Consider the following 27,904-nt stretch of genomic DNA (forward strand, 5'->3'; position numbering starts at 1 on the left):
CGGGACATGCCGAGCCTGGTCGGCGCAGGGTGTGCGGGAACCCGGGGAGGAGAGGGGCCGCGAGGGGGCGGGGCCAGACTGGGGGCGGGGCCAGACTGGGGGCGGGGCGACCGCTGAGAATTCTCGCTGCAGGAAAGTGGGAGCTGGCCGGCGTTTTTTCTTTCTTTAAAGATATTAGAACTTTATTTTTTTTATTTTATTTTATTTATTTTTTGGTGGAGGTGCTGGGGATTGAACCCGGGGCCTCGTGCAGAACTTTATATTTTTAATTTTTATTGATTTCAGAGAGCAAGGGAGAGGGAGAGAGAGAAACATCCATGATGAGAGAGACTCCTGACCGGCTGCCTCCTGCACGCCCCCCACTGGGGATCCAGCCGGGAAACCTGGGCAGGCGGCCTGGCCGGGAATAGAACCCGGGACCCTTCCGTCCGGTCCACAGGCCCAGGCTCCATCCATGGAGCCACCCCGGCCAGGACTGGGCAGATCACTTCCTGCCTCTGGGTCCCCGTGTCCTCGTTTAGGAACTGGGGTGCCTTGGACCCTGGAAGCTTGTTTTCCGGCAGGCGCCCTGCACGGCCACTGGCTGGGTGACGCGGGCATGCTGCTCCCTCCCTGGGCCCTGCTCCCTCGTCTGGAAGGTCGGGGTGATACCGGCCTCCCGGGGGGGACCTGTGGACCCCGGACACGGAGCAGGTGTGTGTGTGGGGGCATCCCCATCCCTACAGGGGCACTCTCGGGCCTTGCCTGGCTCGGGGTCAGTAAGAGGGCCCCCCCCCCCCAATAATCCACTGCTTGGAAAGGTCACAGAAATGCCAGCGATTTATTGATTTCAAAAAAGCAAATACATAGCGTATCACACAGGCGAACGGGGCCCGGCCAGGCCAGTGCGGAGCTCTCACACCAACACGGAGCAGGGGACCGGGCGCCAGACAGCTCCCAGCACCCCCGCCCCTCCCACAGCCTGGCTGCTGCCACCCCAGCCGTCCCACCTCCGCGCCAGGCTCCGCGGGCTAGGGCCCAGAGAAGGACATGGGCCGCAGGGACTTCCTGCCTGAGGCCCCACGGGGGGCCAGCAAGGCGGGGGCTGGGGCAGGAACACCTGGGCCCCCTGGCCCCCTGGCCCCTGAGGTCCGCTCCGGCCACAGCACACGGGGGCCTGTGTCCAGCCAGCTCTTCCCAGGAGGCCCTGCGGTTTCCCATCTGAAATGCACCTGAGGTGGGGTCTTGGGGGTGCCGGAGCCCCGGACGGGTCTCTTCTGTCTCATTCGGGTGGAGTCAGGCCGGCTGGGGCCCAGGAGACGGGGGGCGGCGGCTCTGGCCAAGGCGGGGGCTTGCCAGCGGCCTGATGGGACAGTCCCGTTGCTGGTCTATTTTGCCGTTCCTCCGTGTGTCCCAAACCCCACACCCGCCCTCACTTGAGTCTCCCAGGCACCTCCTGGGAGTTTGAAATGGCCCCTGTCCGGCCCCTCCCCACAGGGCAGATGAAGGGCAAACAGCCGGTCACTCCCTGGCCAGCCCGTGGCTCCCAGCCCCGCATTCCCGTCTTCCTCCGGCAGCTGGTGCCTTGCCTGCCCCTGGAGACTAGGATGACACTCACAGGCTGAGCCCACGGACACGGGACCCCCTCTCCCCGAGCCCCACTCCCCTAGGAGGGACCCCACACGGCGAACCAGGTGTGGCTGCCCTCTCCGCGGCCCAGGCCCCGCCCCCGCCCAGCCCAGCCCCGTGGCTCTGCGGGTCGGTGGCCTTGTCAGGCACCCAGACTGACCCATGAGACCCACGGGCCTCAACACCCAGCCCCCCTCCTTCCTGCCAAGCTGCCTCCAGAGGGGGGAGGGCTGCCCCTGGGGGACGGTCCCCCTGCAGGGCCCTGGGGGGAAGCCCGGGGGCACCCACAAAGCACAGGGTAAGACACAGGAGAGCCTCCTCCGCCTTTGAGCTGCATCAACAGCTGCCTAGCACCTGTGGTTCACGGCCAAGCCCATAGGCTCACACACACACACACACACACACACGTGCACGCACCCACACACACGTGCACACACGCACCCATGCACACACACGCGTGCACACACACTTACGTTATACATATATATATATACCATTTCTCAGCAAAGGAAGTATGGACATGGGAAAAAGCTCTTAACTCAAGAAAGGCCCCCCCCCAACCCTCCCCAGCCCCCATTGCCAAGGGGAAAAAAAAGAATCTAAAAATCTCTCCGTCTTCCACAGTTTTCAGGTTTTGCTCTCGGTTGCTTGAACTTTTCCAAATACTGCACAGGTGGCAGAACAACCCTCCGGCCAGGCCGAGGTCTCCTCCGCGGGGTCGTGTCGTTTCTGCAAAGGGAGGAGGTCGTGGCAGGCGGTGAGGGCAGGGGCACCCCCATGAGGGCAGGGGCACCCCGGTGAGGGCAGGGGCACCCCGGTAAGGGCAGGGGCACCCCGGTGAGGATGCTCGGGGAGCTCGGGGCCGGCCCCTCGCCCTGAGACTGGCCAAGGCCACAGGGGTCCCAGGGCCCCCCTGACCCGGGGGCAGGGCTGAGCCTCACCTGCGAGCCGAGCCTGCTCGGGCAGCCCCTCTCAGAACCGGGAGGTGAAGTTCCGGAGGCTGTTGACTCCGCCCAAGGCTCCCAGCATGTTCCTGTCGAAGCCTTGCTGCAGAGGGCGGACAGCAACGTGTGGGCCCCGCGTCCGTGCCCCCGCAGGCCTGCTCGCCCGCCTCCTCTCCCGCCCCACCTGGAGGCTCTCGGGCCTCTGAGACCCCGTCCTCCCGTCTCACCGCCCCCCCCACACCCCCCCTCCCCGCCCTGCTCCGCCCCCTCCCTCCGTCTCTGCAGAGATGCCGGACCCGGTCGTCACACAGGCGTCATTCCACACCCTCCGTCTCCCTTCTTTCTGAGCCAAACTGCGGCGGCAGGTGCACCCTCGGCCACCACTTCCTCCCCACCCACCAGCCGGGCCAGGGTGACCTCAGAGGTCACTGGGACATCAGCCATCGGACCCAGGGCTTCCGGGGCGCCCGGCCCGCAGGGGGGCGGCCTTACCTGTCGGAGGACGTTCTGCAGTTCCTTGCTGGACCACATGTCAGACAGGAGCAGCCGGGCGGCCTCGGCGGCCTTGGGGGAGGCACTGCGCAGGCGGGAAGTGTGTTGTGGTCGAGGCTCCGGGGGACACGCGGTCAGCCCCCTCCCTCCCACCCTCACCTCTGGGTCTTGGAGACACGGGGGACCCACCCCAGGGAGCACCAGAGAGGAGCTGCGCTCGGCATCCGGCTGTCACTCCACCCCGCCGCCCCTGCCCCCTGGAGCTGCCCCCACGGTTCTCCCCGGGGACCTCCGTTCGAGTCCCCACCCCGGCCCTTGTGCTGGGAGGAGAGAGAATAAAGCTCCCACACAGCCCGGCCGGCGTGGCTCGGTGGTGGAGCGTCCACCCGTGAACCAGGAGGTCAGGGTTCGATTCCCGGTCAGGGCACAGGCCCGGGTTGCGGGCTCGACCCCAGTCGGGGGCATGCAGGAGGCAGCCGATCCATGATTCTCTCTCATTCCTCTCGGAAATCAATAAAAATATATTTGGAAAAAAAAAAATGAAGAAGGCTCCCGCCCAGCCCCTGCCTCCTGCTGGCCTGACCCTCTGAGGATGCGGTGTCCCCGGGTGACCCCGGCCGAGAAGGCGCTGCCCTGGGGCCCGGCTGCTGGACCCTGAGCTCCGGAAGGCTGGGGGCGGGGCAGGGGGAGGGGTGGGGGGCGGGTGGGTCCCCCGGCGCACCTGCTGCGACACAGGTTGATGACGTTGTTGATCATGCTGCTGGAGAAGAACTGCTTGGCCATGTGCGGCTGCGAGGCCATCAGGTTCCGCACGGTGTAGCAGGCCGAGGACAGGATGTCCTCCGAGTTGCTGGTGTTGCCCGTGTGGCTGGTCAGCAGCCGGGTCACCTCGGGGAACACTTGGTTCCCTGGAGAGAAGGGGGGCGGGCGGGGGCGGTCAGGGGACTAAGGGAGAGGGGGGCTGGGGACCCGGGTGGGGCCTCCCACACCTGCTGTCCACCCCAGGTGACCGGCCCCTTCCTTCCCACCTCCAAGCGTCCCTCCTGGAGGCTTGCCCCGGGAGGCGGGTAGAAGGTGACCTTCCAGTGGCCCCGGAGAGTGGGGGGCGGGGGGCGGCCTGGCTGTCGGGGGGGAGGCCTGGCTGTGGGGGGTGGGCCTGGCTGTCGGGGGGGGGCTGGTTGTGGGGGGGGGCCTGGCTGTGGAGGGCGGGGGCAGCCTGGCTGTGGGGGCGGCCTGGCTGGGCGGGGGCCTGGCTGTGGGGGGGGGCCTGGCTGTGGGGGGGCCTGGCTGTGGGGGGGCCTGGCTGTGGAGGGCGGGGGCAGCCTGGCTGTGGGGGCGGCCTGGCTGGGGGGGGGGCCTGGCTGTCGGGGGTTGCTCACCCATGGCTCGGTGCAGCGCCGGGTGGCGCGACATGTTGCTCAGCAGGGAGGCGCCGGAGCGCACCACATCCGAGTTGCCCGACTGCAGCAGGCGCGCGATCTGCGGCAGCCCTTTCTCCTTGAGGCCGATCAGCTGGCTCATGCCGCTGGACATCTGGACAGAGGACCCAGAGAGGCCGGCCTGAGCTCCCGGGGCCCCAGGGCTGAGGAGGAGGGGGTGGGGGACCCCAAGGAGAGGCCTGGCCCTTCCTCTCCTGCACGGGACTCAGGATGGAGGGGTGGGGGGGGAGGGGCAGGGAGCAGCCTGCAGGGGGCTGAGGCCAGGGGGCAGGGAGGGCAGGGGCCTCCTCACCAGCCCCTTGCTGGCCGTCAGGTTCTGCAGGGCCCCCGCACAGGCCTCCAGGGTGGCGTCCTTCTTGCTCTTGCCCATGAGGTTCAGGTAGGTGCGGATGGCGTCCGAGTGGTACAGCCAGCTGCTGCCCTTGGGGTTGGTCTCCTCCTCGGGGAGGGGGCAGTCGTAGTTGTTGTTCTGGGGACCAAGGGCAGGTCAGCAGGCGCCTCTGCAGGGACGGAACCCAAGCTACCCCCACCCCGGCTCCCCCTGCCTCAGGGCCTGGTTCCCGCCCTGGCGCCCACCCAGGGCCCCTTCCCTCACTGGGGCCACGAGAAAGAGTGAGGGAGGCCCGGCTGGTGTGGCTCAGTGGGTGAGCGTCGACCAATGAACCAGGAGGTCAGGGTTCGATTCCCGGTCAGGGCACATGCCCGGGTTGCGGGATCGAGCCCCAGCGCGGGGCGTGCAGGAGGCAGCCGTTCCATGCTGCTCTCTCCTCATGGATGCTCCTCTCTCTCCCTCCCCCTCTCCCTTCCTCTCTGACATCAATTAAAAAAATGTAACAACAGTGAGGGCCCCGGGCCCCTCACCATCATCTTGTCGCTCTTGTTGCTGAAGCAGCCGGTGGAGGACTTCTCGGTGTAGGCGTTGCGGGCGTTGTACTCCAGCTGGCGGTAGCGGGTGGGCACCTCGGCGTCCAGGCGGTACGAGAGGTTGTGGAGGACACACATGCAGTTCTCCACGGACTGGGGGCGACAGAGCGTGGGCCTGAGCCGCGGTGGGTGCTGCCCGGGCTCGAGGCCCAAGGGGGGTTGCTGCCTGTCTCCCCTTCTGGCTGCTCAGACTGGCTCTGGGAGCCTCAGTCTCCCCGGCTGTAAAATGGGGCTGACGTCACCTGCTCTGGGCTATTGGGAAGGTTGCACGTGGAAGGTGCCTGTCCAGGGGCCCAGCACCTAGTAGGGCAGCAGACAGAGGCGTGTGTCTACTGCTCCGGCCAACGTGCCCGGGGTCAGAAGGGCTATGGGAGCTGTCCTGGCATCTGTAGGTTCAAAAGCCACCGAGCCCGGTCAATCCATGAACCAGGAGGTCACTGGTTTGATTCCCGGTCAGGGCACACGCCTGGGTTGTGGGCTCCATCCCCAACCAGTAGGGGGCGTGCAGGAGGCAGCCGATCCATGATTCTCTGTCATCATGGATGTTTCTCTCTCTCTCTCCCTTCCTCTCTGAAATCAATAAAAAAAATATAGATAGATAGGTAGGTAGACAGATAGGTATAGATATAGATAGATAGATAGATAGGTATTTAGATAGTTAGATGATAGATAGATAGATAGATAAAAAAGCAAGATGCCCACTGGGACCAGGCTGAGCAGCCCAGCACAGGTTCTGTCCACAGGCCCTGCTGTCCCTTCCGACGGTGGTGCCCCCGGGGCCGCGCCCTCACCTTGTCGTCGCAGCGGCTGGCGGCCACACAGTTCTGGACGTAGGCCATGAGGGCGTCGATGAGCCCCGCGTAGTTGCGCATGGTCTGCCGGCCCGCGTCGGCCGAGCTGAGGTTCCTGAGGGACCGAGAAGGGGGTGGTGGGCGCCTGCAGGAGGCTTGGTCAGGGGCGCCCAGAGAGGACAGGGGAGCGGAGGGAGGAGGGAGGAGGGAAGGAGAAGCCGAGGGGCCGGCTCTGGCGGCGAGGCCCTTTCCACCTCTCTGTCCGCCCACGGAGTCCACCAGCCCGACGGTCCCGCGTATCCGTGGCTCTTGTGGTCCCGGGCACCGGTGGACCAGGGGCTGGATGGAGCCCTGCCTGCCTGCCCATCTCTTTCTGGGGGCGCTGGGGGGCGGGTGCTCATCTGGGGAGGGAGCCAGAGGTCCCTCCCCGCAGCCTGGGCTGGTCTTTCATCTCCAGCCTCTGCTCCCGGGCGGCTGGCTGGGGGGCCGGGGGGGAGCTGAGACCCAGAGCCCCTTGCCAACGGCACCCCAGCCTGTGAGGGCCCCCAGGGCTTGGGGGAGACAACCCCCTGGGAGCAGGTGTGACCCCCCTTAAGGAATCTGCTCCACCACGCCCGCCCCGCCCCGCCTGGCACCCACTCCCAGCTCCTAAAGCTGTGGGGAAGTGAGGCCCCGCCCCCCAGCGCCCCAAGGGGCCTCGCCACACCCCACGGAGGCCAAGAAGCGCCAACTTCATGCCAATGATGAACGTCGGGGAGGGTTTTTGCCCGCAGCCCGGAGGTGACTCATGAGCAGCTGGGATAGACTTTTGTCTAAAAGCAGGCTCTTCAAGATGGGACAAGAGACGCATTTTTCCAGGGGCCGAGGAGGGAGGGCCCGTTTGGATGGGCAGACCCAGTGTTCCCGCTCTGAGATGCCTGCCCGTGTCGGCCGGGGTCCCTCAGAGAAGGCGAGGAAAGTGGGGAGGTGGCCGAGCCCCGGAGCCGGCCCCCGAGGCCAGGGGTGGTGCGGCTGTGCCCTGGCCCAGTGAGTCTTGGCTGAGTTGGAGCTGCCCGGGGGAGGGAGGGGGGCAGGGTGTGCGGCTGAACCCCAGGGCCCCAGGTAGGCGGGCGGATGCCCTCTGCTCTCACCTCAGGCAGCCGGTGGCGTTGAAGAAGACCTCGGGGTCCACCAGCTCCCGGGACAGGTTGCTGTTGCCGTCGCCCCAGCCGGAGAAGGGGATGATGACGCGGTCGGCCAGCACGGGCAGGGCGTCCGAGATCAGCTCCTCCTTCAGCTCGTCCGTGGAGGACAGGTTCCAGAGCAGCCCTGGGGGTGGGGACAGTGGCCCCGTCACAAGCCGGCTCAGGGGGGCCCCCTCAGCCTGTTCTGGCCAACGAGCCTACTGCACTGTCCCATGCAGCTAGACTTGGTCAATCAAATCTCCGGTCCCATCGTTTCCCGAGCTTTCTGTGAAGCTCAAAATTAACGCACAGGGACGGTGATCCAAAACCACGGATCAGCCGGCCGGCGTGGCTCCGTGGTTGAGCGTCGACCTATGAACCGGGAGCTCAGGGTTCGATTCCCGGTCAGGGCACAGGCCCGAGTTGCTGACTCAGTCCCCAGTAGGGGGTGTGCAGGAGGCAGTCGAGTGATGATTCTCTCTCATCATTGATGTTTCTCTCGCTGGCTCCCTCTCCCTTCCTCTCAGAAATCAATAAAAATGTTTAAAACAACAACAACAAGAAAATCCATTGATGGGTGGTTTTCAATCGGAATCATAACACTCAGAGTCTCCCACTGGTCTATGTTTTCTACCTGAGAGTCATTCCAGGAAGACGCATCCCTGTCCCACATGGTCTCACATTCCCTGTCCAATCGAGGCTGCGTAGTGACGGGTTTCTGGGCCCGGCCCTCTGTGTCAGCACGTATTTTTGGACACGGGGGAGATGAGATGTTGGAGACCTATTGGCCCCTGACCCTGTCGCCTAGAAACCCCCAGGCCTGCTGGAGGGGGGTCCTGCCTGGACAGCAACCTTCCACCCCTTGCCCATGATCCTCCGGAGGCCTGGACCCCTGCGAGCATGCACCATGCCCAGGGTCACCATCGGCCCCCAGGAGCCCGGCCACAGCTGGCGCTAAGGGTGCCCAGGACAGCAGCCTGCACCTGTGGGTGGCCCCGCCCTGGGGGACGACCCGCCCAGCCGCCCTGCCCTCCACCCCCGTGGCCAGGCTGCCTACCCGTCAGCTGTTTCTGGATCTCCGTGCTCCGGGTGGTCCTCAGGAGGCTGACGGCCTCCCGGATCCCGCCCTGCCTGCGGGTCTCCAGCTTGTTGGTGGCGCTCCGGAACACCAGGTTACGCAGGGCCCCGGCCGCGGCCTGCTGCACGTTCTGGTTGGGGCTGCGGAGGAGGTCCACCAGCTTGCCGATGCCGCTCAGCTGATAGACCTGGGGGACAGGGAGGCGGCTCAGACCACAGGCCCTACCTTCCCTTCGGAGACCTGCACGCCAGCCCCCATGCACGCGCGGTGTGGCCCAATGGGAACGGGCCAGACCAGGAGCCAAGACGGGGACTGAGCCTGGCCGGTGTGGCTCAGTGGCTGAGCATCGACCTAGGAACCAGGAGGTCAGGGTTCGATTCCCGGTCAGGGCACAGGCCCCGGCTGCAGGCTCGATCCTTAGTGGGGGGCGTGCGGGAGGCAGCCGATCCATGATGCTCGCTCATCATTGGTGTTTCTATCTCTCTCTCCCTCTCCCTTCCTCTCTGAAATCAATAAAAATATATTAAAAAAAAAAAAAGACGGGAACTCAGATCCTGACGCCCCCACCTCCTGGCAGACACACTCAGGGGGGCCCCCTCCTGTCTGAGCCCCATTTCCTCCCCTGGGGTTCGGTGGTGAAGACCAGATGGGAAAGGTCCATGCAACGGAAGACTTTGCTCTGCACAGAAGGTCAAGTTGCCCAAGCTCTGACCTTGGGCAATGCCAAGCACACTGCTTGCCCCAGGCAGCTGGGCAGGGTGGGAGGGAGCCGACCGTGCCCCCCGCCCCCCATCTGTAAATGCAGGCTCAGGCGGATGCCAGCCAGGCCCTGCCCAGACCAATGGTGGGAGTGGGGGCAGGGGCGGGGGGGGGGGGCATAGTGTGCAGCCAGGTACCTGCTGCTTGGCCGACTCATCCTGGAAGCAGGTGTGCTGGATGTAGTAGGCCCCGATGGCCTGGTACTTCTCATCCTGGGAGCACAGGTACTGCACGGCCTTGGGGATGGTCAGCCCGCTGCACTCAATGTCCTCACTGCAGATCCTGTGGGGAGTGGCCGTGGGGGTGGGTTACAGGGGCCCTGGGGCAGGGGTTGGGACGTCATCTTTGCACACCCAAGCTGGCACAGCTACACCTGCCCTGGAGAGAGCCAGGGCAAGGCCCACCTGGGGACAAGCCCACCTGGGGACAAGGCCCAGCTGAGGACAAGGCCCAGCTGGGGACAAGCCCACCTGGGGACAAGCCCACCTGGGGACATCTCTGTGCAACAGCTCCTCCAGGGGAGGGAAAAGGGTCACCCTGGGGGAGGCTCCGTGAGCATCCCTGAGGGGCCAGGGGATGACCACCATCCTGTACCTCCCTGGCCCCTTCCTTTCCCAGCGCAGACCACGCCCCACCAAAGCCCCGCCTACCACCCAGACACCACCCTCACCAGCTCAGATCACGCCCCTGTCAGCCCCAGGCCCCGCCCCCCCAGCCAACCCTGTCCCTCCCCATCTGCTCCTCTCTGGCACAGGCCCCGCCCCCAGCCCAGGCCCCGCCCCCAGCCAAGGCCCCATCCCCATCTCCATCCCTCTCCTCTCTGGCACAGGCCCCGCCCCCAGCCAAGGCCCCATCGCCATCTCCATCCTTCTCCTCTCTGGCCCAGGCCCCGCCCCCAGCCCAGGCCCCGCCCCCAGCCAAGGCCCCATCGCCATCTCCATCCTTCTCCTCTCTGGCCCAGGCCCCGCCCCCAGCCCAGGCCCCGCCCCCAGCCAAGGCCCCATCGCCATCTCCATCCTTCTCCTCTCTGGCCCAGGCCCCGCCCCCCGCCGAGGCCCCGCCCCCGCCCAGCCGCACTCACTTGGAGCTGGCCCGCGAGTGGCCGAAGGACATGTCCTTGTTGCAGGAGATGGGCGGGACGCACACCGGGTCCTGCTTGGAGGCGCAGGAGGGCGGGCGCACCGGGCACTTCTTGGCGGGCTTCTGGCCGCTGCAGGTGCTGTAGAAGCTGTAGCGGCTCTGGGCCGTCTTGTGGCCCTTGGCGCCCAGCGTGCCCTTGCGCAGGGTGCCCCGCGGGTCGCAGCAGAGGTCGGGCTCGCTGCGGCTGGCCTTGATCTTCTGCAGGAAGCAGATGTCGCTGCCCGCGCCCGTGTGGCAGGCGCCCCGGGGGTACTGGCGGCCCCAGCCCTCCATCTGGCTGTAGGAGCTGAAGCGCCGGTTGTCGGCTTCCCGCTTGAGGGTCCCATTGTAGAGCTGGCCGAGAGAGGGGGGCGGCTCAGGGCAGGGTCCCCCGGCCCCAAGCGATGCTCGCGGCGCCCCACAGGGTGTGAGGCCCGGGAGCCTGACCCGGCGTCCGACATATTATTTCTCAAACTCGAGGCTGCCGCCCATTATGGATGATGAAACCAGTTTAGCGGCCGTGACCATCATTTTAAAGAACAGACTCGAGTCCGGCCGGGGTGGCTCAGCGGTTGAGCGCCGACCTATGAACCAGGAGGTCGGGGTTTGAATCCCCGTCAGGACACATGCCCAGGCTGCCCACTGGTCCAGAGCCACCCCCCCTCCCCGCTGCCCAGGTCTCAGCCCTGGAGCCTGGGGGCTGTGCCTAGAGCCGACGGTGCCACCGCCATCTGGGCCTGGGCCATGGCGCTCGCCAATGCCACCCACGCACCCAGCTGTGCCCCGAAGCAGGGGCGGGCTTCTCCCCACACTGGGTCCAACCCTCCTGCCCTGGGGGAGCTGGGGTGCGGGGGTTGGGAGGGAAGTGAGCAGGGACGGGCAGGGGGCAGGGGGCAGGGGGCTGGGGAGGGGGCAGCGTGGTGAGCGCCCAGACGGCCTGACTGCACACCTTGCAGATAACGCGCCAACTATGCAGTTCGGCCCCGCCCCCTCGCATCCACTCTCCCAGGGAAAGCCAGTGACTCCCAAGCCGCAGCCTTAGATGGAAAAGGGACAGGAGCGCCTTGTTCTCCCCACAGGACACGCCCGCCGTCATCTGTCACCTGACGAGGACTCGGGCGCTCATCCTGGTGCAGACCCAGTGCCCCTGGGACCCCACGGGGGGAGCCTCACAAAGGGGCTCTGGGGCTCAGCTTTCCCGGCTGGGGAGGAGTAGGGGCAGCCAGGCCATGGGGAGGGGTACTGGTGGGTCCCCAGGGGCCTGGGGGGACACCCCTGTGGACTGCACTTCCCAGCCTCCCACCAGCCACATTCCAGCAGCCTCACCCATTTCTGGGAACCCCACCCAGCTCCCCTGTGCCTGGGGCAGGTGGGCGGTACTGTCTGGGGTGGCCCAGCCCTCCCTGTACAGACGGCCTGTGTCCCAGCTAGCGCCTGTGACTGCTCTCCTTCCTCCCACCCCCTCTCTCTCTCTTAAAAACACATAATTTTAATGATTTCAGAGAGGAAGGGGGAGAGCGGGAGAGAAACATCAATCAACTGCCTCCTGCCCGCCCCCTACTGGTGACGGAGCCCGAAACCCGGGAATCGAACCGTGACCTCCTGGTTCATAGGTCGACCCTCAACCCCCGAGCCACGCAGGCCGGCCCGTTCTCCCTTTTCTATCTGAGTCACATGGCGCGGCCACCGCGGGCTCCAGGCACAGCCCTCGGGCTCACTGGGCTGAGACATGGGCAGTGGGGAGGCTCTGGAGCCGCACTTTCTGGGCCCCTGGCCCGGTGGGCAGCCTCCGGCCAGTCACGGACACCCAGGAGCCTCAGTTTCCCCGTCTGTAAAGCTGGTGGGACAATCGCTGTGCCCCCGGAGGACCCAGCCAGCAAATGTCCGTGGAGCACGTAGGGTGGTGCACATCCGTGTCCCGCTGACGCCCACAATGGGGACAGGCCGGCAGCCCCCAGGACCCGGCTGAAGGTTTGACAGCCAAAGCCCCGCCCCCCCAGAGGGGCTGCCAGGTGGGCACAAGAGGGGGGTGAACCCCGAAGCCAGGACAGCCCAGGCAAGGGGTCCGCACTGGGGGCCTCCCCCCAGGGCCACAGGTAAGGCCTCGTAGTTGCATAAAAGCAGAGGCACGTGGTCCAGCCAGCTGGCACCCGGAGGAACGGCGTGGGCGCGGCTGGCATCCCGGGAGGACAATCCTCCTCTGTGCAGGGACCGGAGCCTGGCAGCCCCGGGGCCCCGAAAGCCAGGAGTGCCTCCCAGTCACCGCGACAACGAGGATGCCCCCTCCATTCCCATCGGCGGGAATGCACACCTGGCCCAGCAGATAGGAGAGCTGGCTCCCAGGCACCCCCCCCCCCCACACACACACACAGATAGCGATCTGCTGGCCAAGCCTCTTCTGAATACACACCCCCCTGTCTGGGTCTCTCCGGCCTCCCTGGGAACCTCCAGCCGCAGCTGCGATGGTCATAGAACATTCCAAAGGCAAGAACCTGACTTCCTGGGGGTGCAGCCGACCCCTCCATCACAGAGAGGACTGGGCTGGACAGCAGGGGGCGCCCGGGAGGTGTTCCTCCCCCCAGGAGACCATGGGGCTCTTGGGGAGGCGACACCTTGCCTGTCCTCCAAGGGGGAGCCCAGGGTCTCTCCCGCCCCAGGCCCCGTGCTGCCCCCTTTTCTGCTAATGACGGGGCGCTGGGGCTCACCCAGCTTCCGCCCTCCTCCCGCCCTTACCCCCCCGGGAGCTCCCCAGCCCGCGTCTCTCTTCCTTTTCCTTCTTTCTTTCTTTTAAAAAACATATAATGTTATTGATGTCAGAGAGGAAGGGAGAGGGAGACAGACACAGAAACGTCAGTGATGAGAGAGGATCATGGATCGGCCGCCTCCTGCACGCCCCCCCACCCCCTCCGGGGGATCGAGCCCACAACCCGGGCATGTGCCCTGATGGGGAATGGAACCCTGACCTCCTGGCTCATAGGTCGGTGCTCAGCCACTGAGCCACATTGGCCAGCCTGGCTTCCTTTCCCTCCTTTCCTTTCCCTCCCAGAGCTCCCCCCACCCCCACTGTTTTGTGGGCGAGGGGACAGTTCTACGGGGTGACCAGACCGAAGCCAAGCAGGGCTCGCGTCAGCCCGGGGCCTCACAGGGCTGAGCACAGCCCCCCTGCCCTCCCGTCTGAGGCCCCCAATCAGCACCCGAGGCCATCGGCCGGGACAGGGACCCCCGGGCGGGAGGGAAGGGGCGGCTTCTCGTGTCCCCCCATCTGGGGATCTTCCGACGCCCCCTTTCCACTCCCGTGCCCAGGCTGAGCCCGGCTCATGGGTCTCCACGGCCCAGGCCCAGATCCGGGGCCTCCGCAGCCCCGCCCTGTCTGCAGGCCTGGCGCCTGCCGGGGGGTGCCAACCTTGACCCTCCTCAGACTAAGCGTCGCTAGCCGGAGTCCGCCCGGGAGCCCGCAGTGTCTCTGCCGCGGACACCACACGCGCCCCTCCCAGCCCCCGGCCCAGGAGCCCCGCTTCTGCTCGGACGGCCCCCCATCCTGCCGCCCTCCGCTCCCAGCCTGCATTTCTTCCTTCCTTCCCGAGGATGTTCTCCCACTGAATTTAGAGAGCGTGGGAGAGAGGGGGAAAGACAGAGAGAGAAACATCGATGTGAGGGCATCTGTGCCAGGTGGAGACTCGGCTGCGGTTGGCACGGGGTGCCCGGGGCCACTGTGGGCACCAAGGCGCCTCGGGCCGCTCCAGGAGCTGATGGGGGGGGCGGGGTGTTCTCTCTGGGGACAAGCCAGGCGGTGGGGGGCCCAGCATGGGGCCAGCTGTCGGGGTCCATGAGCCTCCCGTGCCCTTGCCCGGGCGGCAGCAGCTGGGGGGCCGTGGCTGACCAGACCGAAGCTGCCCGACCCCTTGGGAGCCAGGGACGTGCTGGGCCTGCCGGGATGAAAAGGCCTTGGTCCCGGCCATGAGCCCGTGTGAAACCAGCCAGGTGAGGCCGGCCCGACCGGCTCTCCGGGGCGCGCCCTGCTCCTCCCGGCCGGCACACCCAGCAACGCCCGGCAGGCCACCTCCATCACCCTTCCCAGGGAGCCCTGCACACGGTGCCACGCAGTGCCAGGCGGCCTCGTGCCCCTCAGGCCCGGGGAGGGCTCTCGCGAGAGAGGGGTCTGGCCTGGGAGCGCCCGGGGGCGGGATCTACTGTCCGCTGACCCCCTCAGCGCCTCGTGGACCCTCCTGGGATTGGGGTCAGGGTTGGGCAGTCAGCGGTGGCAGGGGGACCGGGCAGGTGGCGGGCAGCTCTGCCCCACCCTCACCAGGGGTCTGGACAGCACAGGCCCTTTCTCAGCAAAGGCTGCTGGGAGGGGGCACTCGAGGCCCAGGGCTGGGCGCTGGGGTTGGGGGGGAGGGGGGCAGGGAGCCTGCTGGCTCAGCAGAGGGAGGGAGCGTGGGAGCCACGGCCTGAGTCACCAAAGGTGGGACTTTGGCGTTGGGGGTGGGGTGAGGGGTGGGGTGTGGGGGTGCCTGTCCCTGTCTCCTCCTGGGCAGACTCCCCTGTGGCCAGGAGCAGGGTGGGCCTGGCGCTGGGCTGGGGCAGGGCAAGGCTCGGGGGTCATCTGGTCCCACCACCATTTATTTTCTATTTTTTTATCTGTGAATCCTCACCCCAGGATATTTCTCCACTGATTTTTAGAGAGAGTGGGAGAGGGAAAGACAGATAGAAACATCGATGTGAGAGAAACACATCGATGCGTTGCCTCCTGCACGCGCCCCGACCAGGGCCCAGGCCGGGGAGGAGCCTGCAACCCAGGTACGTGCCCTGGACCGGAATCGAACCCGGGACCCTTTGGTCTGCAGGCTGACGCTCTACCCACTGAGCCACACCGGCCGGGGCTGTATTCTCCGACTTCTCTGAGCAAGGACACAGGCTATGGGACGTCAGGACCGCAAGGAGCTGGTCTGCACACAGGCCTCACCCACCCCTCGGCCTGGAGGAGGGACCTCAGGCCTCTGAGACGCAGGGAAATCAGCACGAATGGGAGCCCCTCCCACGCAGCCGGGCCCTGGGCAGCAGGCGCTTCTGCCCCGGAGGCCGACCACCCCGAAGGGCAGGAGCTTACGGAGGGGGCTCATCCCTGGGGGGCACCCCAGCCAGAGACGCCTGCCGCTGGATTCTGCCACAGTTTAAATACAGGGAGTGTCCTGGGCTCAGCCAGGTGTCTGTGAGGACAGGCTGGGAGCCGGCTGTGCTTTCTGGGTGGGGGTGGGAGTGGGGGTGGGTGGGGTGGGGTGGGTGCGGGGCCTGGGCGCGGCCCGTCCCTGCAGCTCCCGACTCCTCGCTCTCAGGCACGTCCTGTCCCTCGGCAAGTGCGATGCCGTCTGTTCTTGTTGGGGGAGCGCCTGGGGCCCCCCTGGGACCCTCCTATCTCCCGGGGCGGGTGGCAGTGAGTCACGGCTGGCACGGGGACACGGAGTTGGCACACACACCCATCGTTCCCTCGCTCGCTCTGGGAGCCGGAGCCAGGCCTGCGGGGGGTCGGGGGGGGAGCTGTGGCCCCTCAATTCCTTCCCCTGGACCCCGGGAGCAGGCAGAGGCCCGCCAGGCGTGGCCCGAGGAGCCACGGGCACATCTGGCAAGGGCGTTCGGAGCTGAGGGGGGTGAGCCGGGAGGAGGTCAGCCTGGGGGGGCGGGGATGGTGCTCAGTCAGGTGGTTGCTGGATGGGGCCACACTGGCTCTCTGCAAAGAGAAGGGGAGGGAGGCCTGCCTCTCTCCCTCCCACTGAGGGGTGGGAGGGGGGTCCCACGGCCCCTGTGTGTGTCCGATCTCGGCCAGGAGGTCCCCAGGCAGGGGACCCGCTGGGCCCCAACCTCTGTTCCCTTTCCCCCTGCTCTCCTTCTCCCTGCTGCTCCCCGCCCCCCCTTGCCCAGCCCTCGCTCATCTGCCGGCGGGCCTGGCTCCAATAGGCATGACTCCGTTTCCTCCTCCTCCTCGGCCCTCCCTGGCCAAAGCCCCGTGTGCACGCAGCTCCCTGCCGTTCCCAGAGCCTCCGCAGAGCTGAGAGGAGACAGGACGTGCCCCGGCAGGTGCCCTGGCGTGAGTCATGTCTGAGGCCCTGCCAAGGAGGGAGGGGCAGGAGGGTGGGCCTTGGGGTGCGGGAAAGAGAAGGGATTTTCCCTGGTGGTCAGAACATGGGGGGAAGGGGGGGTGCACTGGGAGCCGGTGAGCTGGAGCCAATGCTCACGGTGGGCCAAGGGCGATGCCCACGGCGCCTGGTTACAAAGTTTCCTGCTTGTAACCAAGTCGGCTACACGCAGCGCCGGCTGCAACAATGTATCAACCTGTGAGTGACGTCGGCTCCCGGTGGCCCCGCCCCCCGTTTCCCAGATGGGAGGGCAGCACCCAGAGGCGTCGGGCGGTTTATCTGGAGTCTCCCAGCAGGGAAGAGCCTCCCGGTACCACCTGCATCGTCAGCATCCGCGAGATTGTTCCCCTCGCCTGCCTGCGGGTCCCACCCAGCGCCCCGCCCTCCTGGCTCTCGCCGACCCCACCTGTCTGGCTGGTCGCTGCTCTGTGTCAAAGCTCTGGATTCACACCTGGGCCTGACCCCCCGTCCCCTTAGGGTCTGTCCCCTGGACTCACGCTGCACCCAGGGTATCAACTGACATTAAGAATCAGCTGCCGAAACCGGTGTGGCTCAGTGGATAGAGCGTCGGCCTGCGGACTGAAGGGTCCCGGGTTCGATTCCGGTCAAGGGCATGTACCTGGGTTGCGGGCACATCCCCAGTAGGGGGTGTGCAGGAGGCAGCTGATCGATGTTTCTCTCTCATCGATGTTTCTAACTCTCTATCTCTCTCCCTTCCTCTCTGTAAAAAATCAATAAAATATATTTTAAAAAAAAGAATCAGAAAAAAGGGACGGAGGGACCTGGGTTTGCAGCAGATCCTGGTTCGTGTTCCCTTTAGTCCCTCAGCAAAAACAAACAAACAAACAAACACACACCAAACACCAGGCCTCCTCAATGAGCCCCAACGAGAAGCTCAGGAGGAAGGAACACGCTGACAACAAGAGGACTCCTGGCTCATAAACACCCCCACCTCCGCCGTCTCTCCTGCCCAGGACCCGGCAACCAGGGGGTGATGTCACTGGGCCATGAGCCCCTCGCAGACGGGGCCCAGCCCCCCACGGAAATCAGCCTCCACTCCCGCCCGCACGATGCTTCCAGGGCCTCGAAAAGGAGTTTTCCAACAACAGTACAGACTTGTTGAAATCGACATCAACGGAAGCCATAGAAATGTGGGAAGACGGCAAGGGGCTGGGACAGGGGTCCTTAAACTTTTTAAACAGGGGGCCAGTTCACCGTCCCTCAGACTGTTGGAGGGCCGGAGTATAGTTTTAAAAAAAAACTATGAACAGATTCCTATGCACACTGCACATATCTTATTTTGAAGTAAAAAAACAAAACGGGAACAAATACAGTATTTGTATTTGCATGTGGCCCGCGGGCCGTAGTTCGAGGACCCCTGGGCTGGGAGGACAGGATCTAAAATCATCTCTACCTGTGTCAACTGAGCAACAACAAAACCTTAGGTCTCGCTCCAACCACAAACGCACCCCAGAGAGCTCACATCCGCCGTGCGACCCAATCAGACGCTGCCAAGCGGACTCGAAAAAGGGACCTTTGGCGGACGCTTTTAAAGAACGTTTCTCCTTGGAGACATTCGGAAATATCCAAGGAGCCCACACAAGGGGGGGATGAAGAGCCCCCTGCGGCCGTGGCTGGTGTGGCTCGGTGGTCAGAGCGCCGGCCCCTGTACCGAAGTGGTCCCGGGTTCGATTCCCGGTCAAGGGCATGTACCTGGGTTGCAGGTTCGATCCCCAGCCCCGTTTGGGGGTCTGTGCAGGAGGCAGCCCATCCCTGTGTCTCTCTCACATCCACGTTTCTCTCTCTCCCTCCCTCCCTCCCTCCCTCCCTCCTTCCCTTCCACTCTGACAAAAACCAATGGAAAAATATCCGTGGGTGAGGATTTTAAAAAATAAAGATATTTTCTTGATGCTTTTGAAGAATTGCACTCAGAAACATCCCCTCAGCCCAGACAGGAGATGCGCCAAGGGCCCTGCTGCTCAGAGCCGGGGGTCCCCCCTCTGCATCCGTGCGGTTTCCTGCACCCTAGACGACCCCCCACCCCCCGCAGACACTCGGCGCCCCTGAGCTCCTTACCGGGTAGCCCCAGGAGCCGCTGCCCGCCTGCAGCTTGGAGTAGTAGCTCCGGTTGGCGGTGCCGTAGTTGTAATTGTCAGCCAGGCCGTCATACATGGAACCTGAGGGAAGGCAGGGGTTAGGACCGTGTGGCTGGCCAGGCTCCTCCCCACCCTCCTTGTCGGGCATCGCCTCCATCCAGGGCCAGACGCCCGCCGAGGGGGCCAGGTCTGCACCTCGTGGGAGAGGCAGGGACCAGAGGGGCCTGTGCTGTCCTCCCCCTCCCCCTCCTCCCCCTCCTCCTCCTCCTCCCCCTCCCCCCCAGCCAGGGCCTGCAGACAGCAGCTGGGACAGAGAGTCTCGGGCGACCCCCTCCTGGGGCCCCTGGGGCTCTCCGGTGGCGTCGGCTGACACCTACAGGCCAACAGCTGGCCCGGGGGGCCCTGGAGCAGCGCCGTCCCATTCCAGGGGATCAGGACCCCGCGTCCCAGAAGGATGAGCCTCCGGCTCGGGGAGGGCCCGCGGGAGAGGGACATGCCGGCCGGAGCTCAAGGTCAGGGCCGCAGAGCAGCCTCTGCAGGTTGGAGTCCACCTGGGGGCAGGACGCTGGCTCCGCCCTCCACCCGGCCCCTCGGGGGACCTCCCGCCCCTTCCTGCATCCCTGGCCGGAGAGGGGGGTGAGGATTAATTACTGTTTTGTGAGCCCCGAGCCCCGCAATGACAGGCTTCTCGGGCGGCGGTGTCATTAGCGGCAGATGGCTTTGCATCGCGGAGCAGCGTGGGGTTGGGGTTCCTGGGGGGTCCCCTTCTCTCCTCGCCCCTTCACCAGATGGCAGGGGCCGGGGCGGGGAGCCTGAAGGACAGCCCCTACGGTCCTTGAGACAGGCTCACAGCGACAGGTGGGGACCCTGCTCCCACGCCTTGTCTGCTGTTTCTCCTCCGCCTCCACCATCGGCCTCCACCATCGGCCTCACCAGTTCAGAGCCAAGTTCAAGGTGTCCTCCCCCAGGAGGCCTGTCCTGACCGACCACGGCCACCTCTGCCTCCTCTGCCGTCTGGGCCCAAGTCGCACCCCGCCCAGAGTCCCGCTCCCAATGCTGCCGTGCGAGGGGCGCCCGTGACCCCGACATCCAGAGCAAGACTGGGCCCCCGTCTAGTCCAGTGACGGTCTCAGGGGCCTCTGAGAGCCTCCTAGGGGGGTGGCCCCCCGTCTTCCTCAGGGGTCGGCCGGGGCGGCAGCCTCGAGGCTCTGTCTAGGGGGCGGGGCTTGCTGGAGGCTCACCTGGTACGTGGTGAGCCCCAACCCCACCTGCCACCCCCACTCAGACTCCCAAGCCTTGGGGAGGGGTGAAGGAGGAGGAGGGGGGGTTGCACCATGAGCGAGAGTAGGGGGAGCAGCCTCAGAGGGTGGCAGGTGGCCCGGCCAGTGTGGCTCAGTGGTTCAGCGTCAACCTAGGAACCAGCAGGTCAGGGTTCGATTCCCGGTCAGGGCACAGGCCCGGGTTGCGGGCCCCATCCCCAGTGTGGGGGGCGTGCAGGAGGCAGCCGGTCCATGATCCTCTCTCATCATGGATGTTTCTCTCTCTCTCTCCTCCTCCCTTCCTCTCTGAAATCAATAAACAAAAAATTTTTAAAAAAAAGGTGTCAAGTGCTCCTGCCTGGTGCCACCTCCTCTGTGCAATGCCACCTGCCCCCCCCCCCCAACCTCAGAGGCCAGGACACTGACCCCTGACCCCGTTCCCCGATCACAGCCGATCCACTGGCCATTCTCGGCCCCAGGAGCCGGGAGGCCTTCACACTGGTTGGTCTCCGGCCTTTGGGCAATGAGCCACGTGGGCCTCAGCTTCCTCCTCCATAAAAAGGGGTGCCCTCTGTGCACCCCAAGGCCCTCAGGGCTCCGGGGCCCGAGGGGGTGATTACAGTGGCACGTGCCCGCTGGCCTCCAGGGACGCCGGCTTCTCCTCTCCAGGGTCAGGGTTCAGCACACGAAGGAGGCGCCCTCACTACGCGACCCACAGCCTCCTGGCCGCCGGCCTTGGTCTCCCCGGGCCGCCCGTCCCCGAGTCCACAGCTCGTCCTGGGGGCCCCGACTCACGGCGAGCCCCTTGCTGAGTGGGGGTGGCTTGCTGCCCCCCTTTCTCCAGAATCTGCCCCTCCCCCCCTATAAAGGAGGCCTCTGTCAGGAGGGGCCTGGGAGGGGCTGCGGCCAGGCGTCCAGGGGGCCAGGCGCATGGCCCGTCCCATCTCCTCCCTCCGTCCGCGCACCTGACTCCCTGCCCGGCTTGGCAGGCCCCGTGCACCTGGCTGTTGCCTACGCACAGGCAGTTCTCGCCAAAGGGCAGGCGTGGGTCAGCCAGCGGCTCCCGGATGGAAACTCTGGGTGGTGACGGACAGTCCCGGGGCCCCAGGAGGCCTCCCGCGGGGAGCGCAGGCTCCCACGGCCTCCGCCCGTCTCCAGACGGACCTGTCAGCGGTGAGGTCACCACCCCTCGGACATGGGGGAGCGTCCCTCCCTCGCAGCGGCGCCTGCGCCTCCCTCTCACGCTCTTCTCCTGCGGCTGGTGGGCGTTCTCTGCCGTGGAGGCGGGGGTGCGAGTGGGGGGGACGAGGCCAGCCCTGGAATGCCAGCCCCCCTCTCCAGGGGTGACAGGGGTGGGCATGTAACTCTCACTTCCGGTCGGGCCAAGGCCTAAGGGTCCTGAATTTGGGGGTCAGCTCAGCTGGCGTGGCTCTGCCGTTGAGGGTCGACCTAGGAACCAAGAGGTCACGGTTCGATTCAGGGTCAGGGCACATGCCCATCCCCAACCAGTAGGGGGCGTGCAGGAGGCAGCCGATCCATGATTCTCTCTCATCACTGGTGTTTCTCTCTCCCTCTCCTTTCCTCTCTGAAATCAATAAAAATATATAAAAAAAATGGATTTGGGGGGAGACACCTGACTCCCGCCGGAGATGCTTGGCTCGCCTTCCCTGCGGGAACGGGGCTGCCATCACGCCGGCCCAAGGCTGTGAGGGAGGGAGGAGGCCAGAGCCGTGCGCACCTGGGCTCACGCCTGGCGGTGGGCCTTGGGGTCAGAGGGCGCAGGCGGGAGGTGAGCTCTGTTTGCACGAGAGCTGCTCGCACAACAGAAAGCGACTTTTCTCCTTCCTGAGCCTGGGGGTGTGGGGGGGCGGATGGGGGGTCTGGCTGGTAAGTATTAGCCTCGAAATTAGTTCAACAGCCAGGCATGGGGCTTCTCCATGAGAATAAGGGGGCGGGTGCGACCGCTCTCACCCCTCCGCCCGGTCCCCAGCTTCTCTAGAGCTCACCACCTCCATGAAGCCCTCCTTGACTACCTCACCCCGATCCCGTCACCCGGGGCCGATGGTCTTCTCTGTACGGGGCATGGTGAGGGTGGTGCCCCTGCCCAGCCCTCCCAGGGAAGGCCCCCAGGCCCCCTGCTGGCTGGTCAGGGAAACCAGGAAGAGAGAGAGAGCAGCTGAGCGCAGCTCTAGAGCCGAGGTCGCCTCCTTGAGGTGGGGTTCCTGGTCCAGGGGTGGCCAGGGAGTCACCCCGCCTTCCAGGTGACCCTCCCCATCCCACTGTCTCTCCAGATGGGTGGACACGCCCCTGGCAAAGGGTGGCGCTCCTCGGGGAACCTGGCTGCCCCCCGACCTGTGCACCATCCCCAGGTGGCCTCGCCCCCCGGAACCCCAGGTCCAACAGCAAGTGTCTCAGGGGGCGGTGCCTCCCTAGTGCATCAGCTGCTGTGCCCACACCCTGCACCTGGCCCCAGCCAATCGGAAACCGGCCCCTGGGGAGGCCCAGCCCTGCACCCTGGGAGCCGCCAGGCCTTCTCACCTGCAGAAGCTTGCAGGGTGCGTCGGCTGCCTGCCTCGCTAGGGCACATGGATTCGTCCTCCCGTGGGGACAGGCGGGCTTCTGCCGAGGTGACTCATCCTTCACCCCCAGCTCCCCAGGCGGCACACCCACCCCACCTGCGCCGTCTCCCTGTCTCTCTCCTTCCCAGCCCAGCGCTCTCCCCACGTTTCAAACGCTGCACCTCCCCGAGGTGACCCCGCCCAGCTCTGGGCACGGCAAACCCCGCGGCAGAATCCCTGCGCACTGCCCACTGCCCACTGCCCAGCGGCTCCAGGGCTCCTTGGAGCGTGGCTCCTGTACATGCCGTGTGTGTGCATGCGTGTGTGTGCATGTGCATGTGCACGCGTGTGTGCATGTGCATGTGTGTGTATGTGCACACGTGTGTGTGCATGTGCGTGTGATGTACCTACAGATAAGGCCACATGAGGCCATCACACACCTTCTGGGTGTCGTGCCCATCCCAGGAGTGGCTCCCAGGTTGCACAGTTAGGACGACTGCTGGTGGGGATTCACAGTTTTGTGGGTGCGGAGAGAATTGTTTGTGTGTGTGTGTGTGTGTGTGTGTGTGTGTTTATAAAAAACTCTCCGCCAATGAGCCGAGCCAGGGCAGCGGCGGTTGCCGTGTGAGCCCCTGGAATGCCCGCGTTGCTGCATGCGTTGCGACAGGCCGGCGGAAATTCTGGTTCAAACTCCACTTCGAGCCAAGATTCGCGGTAAAGAAGCCAAAATTGGTTCATTTGAAGTTTAATTAGTGGTTCGCCGCCGAGCAAGCTAAGGCACAACTGCCTCTTACCAGCCCCCGCCCCAGCCTCGGTCCCGAAAACACGGCCCCACACGGGCTGTCTGGGCACGGTCTGGGGTCCGGGAGGGCCCCCCCTGGGCCTGGGGGAGTGGGGGCCTAGCCCGAGCCTGCCCCCAGGAGGCCTCAAGTCCCTGTGCCCTGTGACTGACAGGGAGACGGCACCCCCAGTCTGCGGCCCCACCCCCATCTGCCCAGGGAGAGGGACGGGTCTGCCTTTGGAGGTGGGAGAAGGGAGGCCCGAGGCTGAAGGTAAAAGTCCCAGCTGTCCCAGCAGCAGGAGACACGCCTGGCGAATGGCGCTACGGGGTTAGGGCCCCCCCATCTCCCCGGGAGCAGCAGCGGGGCTTGGGGTCGGGTCAGATGGGATCTGGGGAAGCTTCAAAAGCCACCAAGAACCCCCGTGTGGACAAGTGTCTCCTTAACCCCCCACCAGCCCCTGGTCAGCACCCCTGCAGGGAGAGCCCATCTCTGCAGGCCAGGGCTCCGGCCGAGATCCCTGTGGGCACCACATCCCCTGTCCCCAACACTCTGGGCCAGTTCAGGGGAAGAGCCCCCCAGGCTGACAGGCTCTGAGCAGCCTCCTTCCGGGGGGTCTCCAGGCCCTAGACCCTCCCCCCCACTGCGGCTCGGGGGTGAGTTTCTGGGAGGCCCTGATGGACAGGCCCTTGGGCCCAGGCTCCTTCCCCAGCGCTCCCCTCCAGGGACAAGACAGAGAGAACTGTGGGTTCCCTTGAGATGCTCCCCGGGTGCTAGGAGCGGGGGGCCCCCGAATTCTTCACTAGGAGATCCCTGATGGGCCCCAGGGGCTGGAGAATCTCATGGATCACACAGAATCAGGATCCCAGTCTGTCCAGCGGGACCTGGGACATGTCCTGGGGGGAGTGTGGCCCTTCACCGCCGCCAAGCCCCCCTCCCAGGCGCCAGAGCGGGTGCCCGGGATAGAAAGGAGCTCGAGGAAGAGGGAGAGAAGCCAGCAGCCTGGGATGAGCAGGGGAGGCTGGGGTGGAGCTGACGGGGCGGACAGCGAGCTGATGAAACAAAGCCGCTCAACCAGACGCACCAGCTCGGCTGACCTCACCGCCTCTCCCAGCCCCGAAGCTGATGCCAGTGCCGATGCCGCCTGGGCCTGGCCCCTGTGGGAACCTGGCCGCAGGTGGGGGCCCGGGACACACCTGCAGCAGGGGCAGGCCCGGGAGCCCCGTGTATGGAGAGGTACCCATGAGCCACCAGGGTCAGCCCTCCCTGGCCGAAGGCCTCTGGGGGACCCCGTGATGGTGGGAAGGGGAGGGTTTGGGCACCGGGGCTGCCTTGAGGGTTTTCTGGGGCTGCGAGCCCGGAGCTGAGGCCAAAGGGGAAGGGGGACAGGTGAGCCTGGTGCAGGGACCGGAGCAGATTGGCCGCAGCTGTGACTGGGCCGAGGCCAGAAATGGGGCCTTTGTTACCCCAAACCTTCGAGTGAGCAGCTAGCGGGGCACCCACTAAAGGAGGAGACAGAGGCTCTGGAAGCCGCGTGACCTTGAGCGGAGGCCGGCGGAGGTCGCAGGAGAGGAGCCAGGGGCCCAGCCCGGGGCTGAGGATCTGGGGTCCTGGGGGGCCCTCAGCCAGCCACTTCTCTCCCTCCAACAGGACAGTGAGAGGACAGAAGCCAGCAGCGGGCAGTGACCTGGGGGAAGGGGTTGTAGTCACTTCCCTCCCCCGGCCCCTGTTCACCAGCACCCTCTCTCCCGTGAGGCCTGGGCCCCGTCCTCACATCCTGGTTTTCGGTCCTTCGTCTTTATTCCCATTGGACTCAATTTTTACTAAAAAAACCAAAGGCTCACGAACTGGTGTGTGATTCTTTGTATGAAAGCATTTGGCCTGAAGTTTCTCCACAAGCGCCGTCAGATACTGTACTTCCCTCGCGTCAGATACATTGTATCTCCCTCCCGTCAGAGACATTGTATCTCCATCCCGTCAGAGACATTGTATCTCCCTCCCGTCAGAGACATTGTATCTCCCTCCCATCAGATACACTGTATCTCCCTCCTTGAGTTTCGGGGGACCCTACCCTCTCCCCCTCACCCAGTCTGGGCACTTTGGGGATGGGGAGGGCTGCCTGGTCAAACGAGCACCCAGATTGAGCAGACACGCGCCCCCATGAGGGCTCAGCCAGGGGCCCAGGGGGACCCCCAATTGCCAACCTGGGTCCCTCCTCTTCACCATGAGCCAAGCTGAGGGCAGTAGGGAGAATCGTGGGAAACGGGGGTTCCCGTTGGCTCCCAGGGGAAGAGGGCGTCCCCAGACCCGCTTCTGGTCCCCAGATCTGCCTGGACACCCCCCCCCAGGGAGCACAGTGGGGGGCGGGGGTGCCCGCTAAACTGCTGCTGCGGCAACAAGAGCCTGTCCCCGCCCCGCAGCGCCTCTCCTGTCCCCCATTCGGTTCTGGCGACACCCTGGCTCCCTGGAATCCACGCGCTGCCCCGCCTGGACCGGATCCCACCCGCCTGGGCGCTGGCTGCCCCGTTCCTGCGCCGCCCAAAAAGGATGGGGGGACCCCCGGTGAGGGAGAACCCAGCGGCCGCAGCCCCTGGGGGAGCCGAGGCAGGAAAGGAGCAGGGTTGCGGGGGGAGGGGGGGAGAAAGCCGTCGGGGGCCCGGAAGGAGGGGGCCGCTGCTCCCCGCCCCCCCCCCCCTCCACCGCCCCGTCGTCGTCGGGACAGGTCGGGGAGCTCTGGGTTTGCACCCGGCTTAGCCCCAGCCTCAGCCACACTCCCTGGTCCCCCTGCGCCCCCCGGGGCCGTGCGCGCCGTCGCGGCCTCCTGCCAGGGGCGCGCGCACTCCCCCCCTCCCTCCCCTGCCCCGCGCGCGCTCGAGCGCACGAGCCGGTACCTCGGTTGGAGTGGGTCAGCGTGGACGACTGCGAGGACTTGGACTTCTGCCGCCGGACCGTCATCATCACCTGCTCCTGCACGCGCTGCTTGCCCGACGTGCCCGTCTTCATCTTCTGGTCCGAGGGCAGCGCCAGCGTCGAGTGGTCCTGGTTGGGGAAGCACTCGTAGGCCAGCGCGGTCTTGAGCGGCGAGTGGTTCATGGCGGCGGCGGCGGCGGGGGCGCGGGCCGGGCCGGGCGTGCGGGAGGCGGGAGGCGGGAGGCGGGAGGCGGGCGGCGCGAGGTGCGGGCGGGAGGCGCGCGGGGCGGCGGCGGGCTGGCGGCGCTCAGCGGCTCCCGGCGCCCATAGACTCGGTGCGGTGCGTGCGCGCGGCTGCTCCGACTGCTCCTGGCGCCTCCGCGCGGCTGGTGCAGCTCCGGGCTCTGGCCGGGCCCGCCCTCCGCCAGATATACCGCCCCCGCCCGCGCCGCCCACTGCGCCGTCCGAGCCCGTGCCGTCCGAGCCGCGCTCCTGGGGGGCAGGGCGCTCCTGCGCGTGGGACCGGGCCCGTCCTCTCCACCCCCTGCCCCCTCCACCCTCCACGCGCGGGTGAGTTCCCGGGAGCCGCCCCTCGTCGGCCCGGCCCCGTTCCTCCCGCTCAGGGAGAAACTCTGTGCTCAGCGCGGGCCCTGGGGCCAGGAGATGGTCTGGCGGCTCCTGGTCCTGGACGTGGCCCGCGCGGCCCAGCCCCCTCCGCGCCCCAGGTCCAGGCGGGGCCCCGGCGGGCGAGGGCTCCCGGCTGGAGGCAGAAGCGCGTGCGTGCCGGGTCCCAAGCGCTCCTGTGGGACACGCCGTTCCCCGCGGAGAGTGGGGTGGGGCATGAGGCCTGAAACGGGGCACCTGTCTCGCGTGGGGACCCACCCGCCCCCGCAAAGCACGCGTGGATCCGTTGGAAGCGCCAGACTCAGCCCCGAAAAGTGGAGCCTGGCACACAGGAGGGGCTCGATTAAAACAATGCGCTTGGTCCTGGCCGGTGTGGTTCAGTGGATAGAGCGCCGGCCTGCAGACCAAAGGGTCCCGGGTTCGAATCCGGTCGAGGGCACGGACCTGGGTTGCAGGTTGGTCCCTGGCCAGGGCCCTGGTGGAGGGCACGTGCAGGAGGCAACCCATCGATGTGTGTCTCTCATATCGATGTTTCTCTCTGTCTCTCCCTCTCTCTTCCTCTCTCCCTAAAAATCAATCGGAAAATATCCTCAGGTGAGGATTACCCAAAATAAAATAAATAAATACTTTTTGACCAGCTGGCGTGGCTCAGTGGATGAGCGTCGACCTGTGAACCAGGACGTTGGGGTTCGATTCCTGGTCAGGGCACATGCCGGGTTTGGGACTCGATCCCCAGTGGGGGGCGTGCAGGAGGCAGCCGATCCATGATCCTCTCTCATCATGGACGTTTCTCTCCCTCTCCCTTCCTCTCTGACATCCATGAAAACATATTTTAAAAATTACTTCTGAGTGGCCGACGGCTAAGGTAAGTGCAGTCCAGTGTGAACCCTACCCCGACCCCAGTCGGCCGCGCCCCTAACACGCCCCCAGGATGGGCCCCTGAAGCCAGGGCTCTGGTGCGGGTTCTCCCACGCTCACGCCTGGGACACGCGTGTGGTGAGACTCCTTCTGGAGCACCACCCGCAGGCCCAGGGGGCCCCCGCGAGCTGATGGGGTGGGTGACAGGAGCTGAGGCCTCTTTTAACGACGATGATGGAGATTTTCGTAAAAGGCCTCAGGCCCGGCCTGGCCTCCTTACACACAGGACCCCGAGCGCGTCGCCCGGACTCGGACTCCGTGGTGAGCCGGGACTCTCCCTGCGGACGTCGGTCCGAGCCGTGGCATCGT

General features: G+C 65.9%; 1 protein-coding gene across 1 annotated transcript; it reads right to left on the bottom strand.

Moving 5' to 3' along the window:
* Window positions 1-801: 801 nt before the first annotated feature.
* On the bottom strand, window positions 802-26,236 carry PKP1 (plakophilin 1; the record flags this gene model as incomplete). Its single annotated transcript, XM_081114556.1, has 14 exons — window positions 802-2,337; window positions 2,550-2,655; window positions 3,045-3,129; window positions 3,766-3,952; window positions 4,424-4,577; window positions 4,776-4,952; window positions 5,345-5,500; window positions 6,199-6,313; window positions 7,329-7,506; window positions 8,419-8,626; window positions 9,336-9,480; window positions 10,280-10,671; window positions 18,528-18,628; window positions 26,035-26,236. 13 exons carry the CDS (start codon window positions 26,234-26,236, stop codon window positions 2,581-2,583), a joined length of 2,175 nt encoding a protein of 724 aa, XP_080970682.1. The 3' UTR covers window positions 802-2,337; window positions 2,550-2,580.
* Between the last annotated feature and the right edge of the window lie 1,668 nt (window positions 26,237-27,904).

The sequence above is a fragment of the Myotis nattereri genome (assembly GCF_964212035.1).
Source record: "Myotis nattereri genome assembly, chromosome: 20".
Classification (NCBI taxonomy): Eukaryota; Metazoa; Chordata; class Mammalia; order Chiroptera; family Vespertilionidae; genus Myotis; species Myotis nattereri.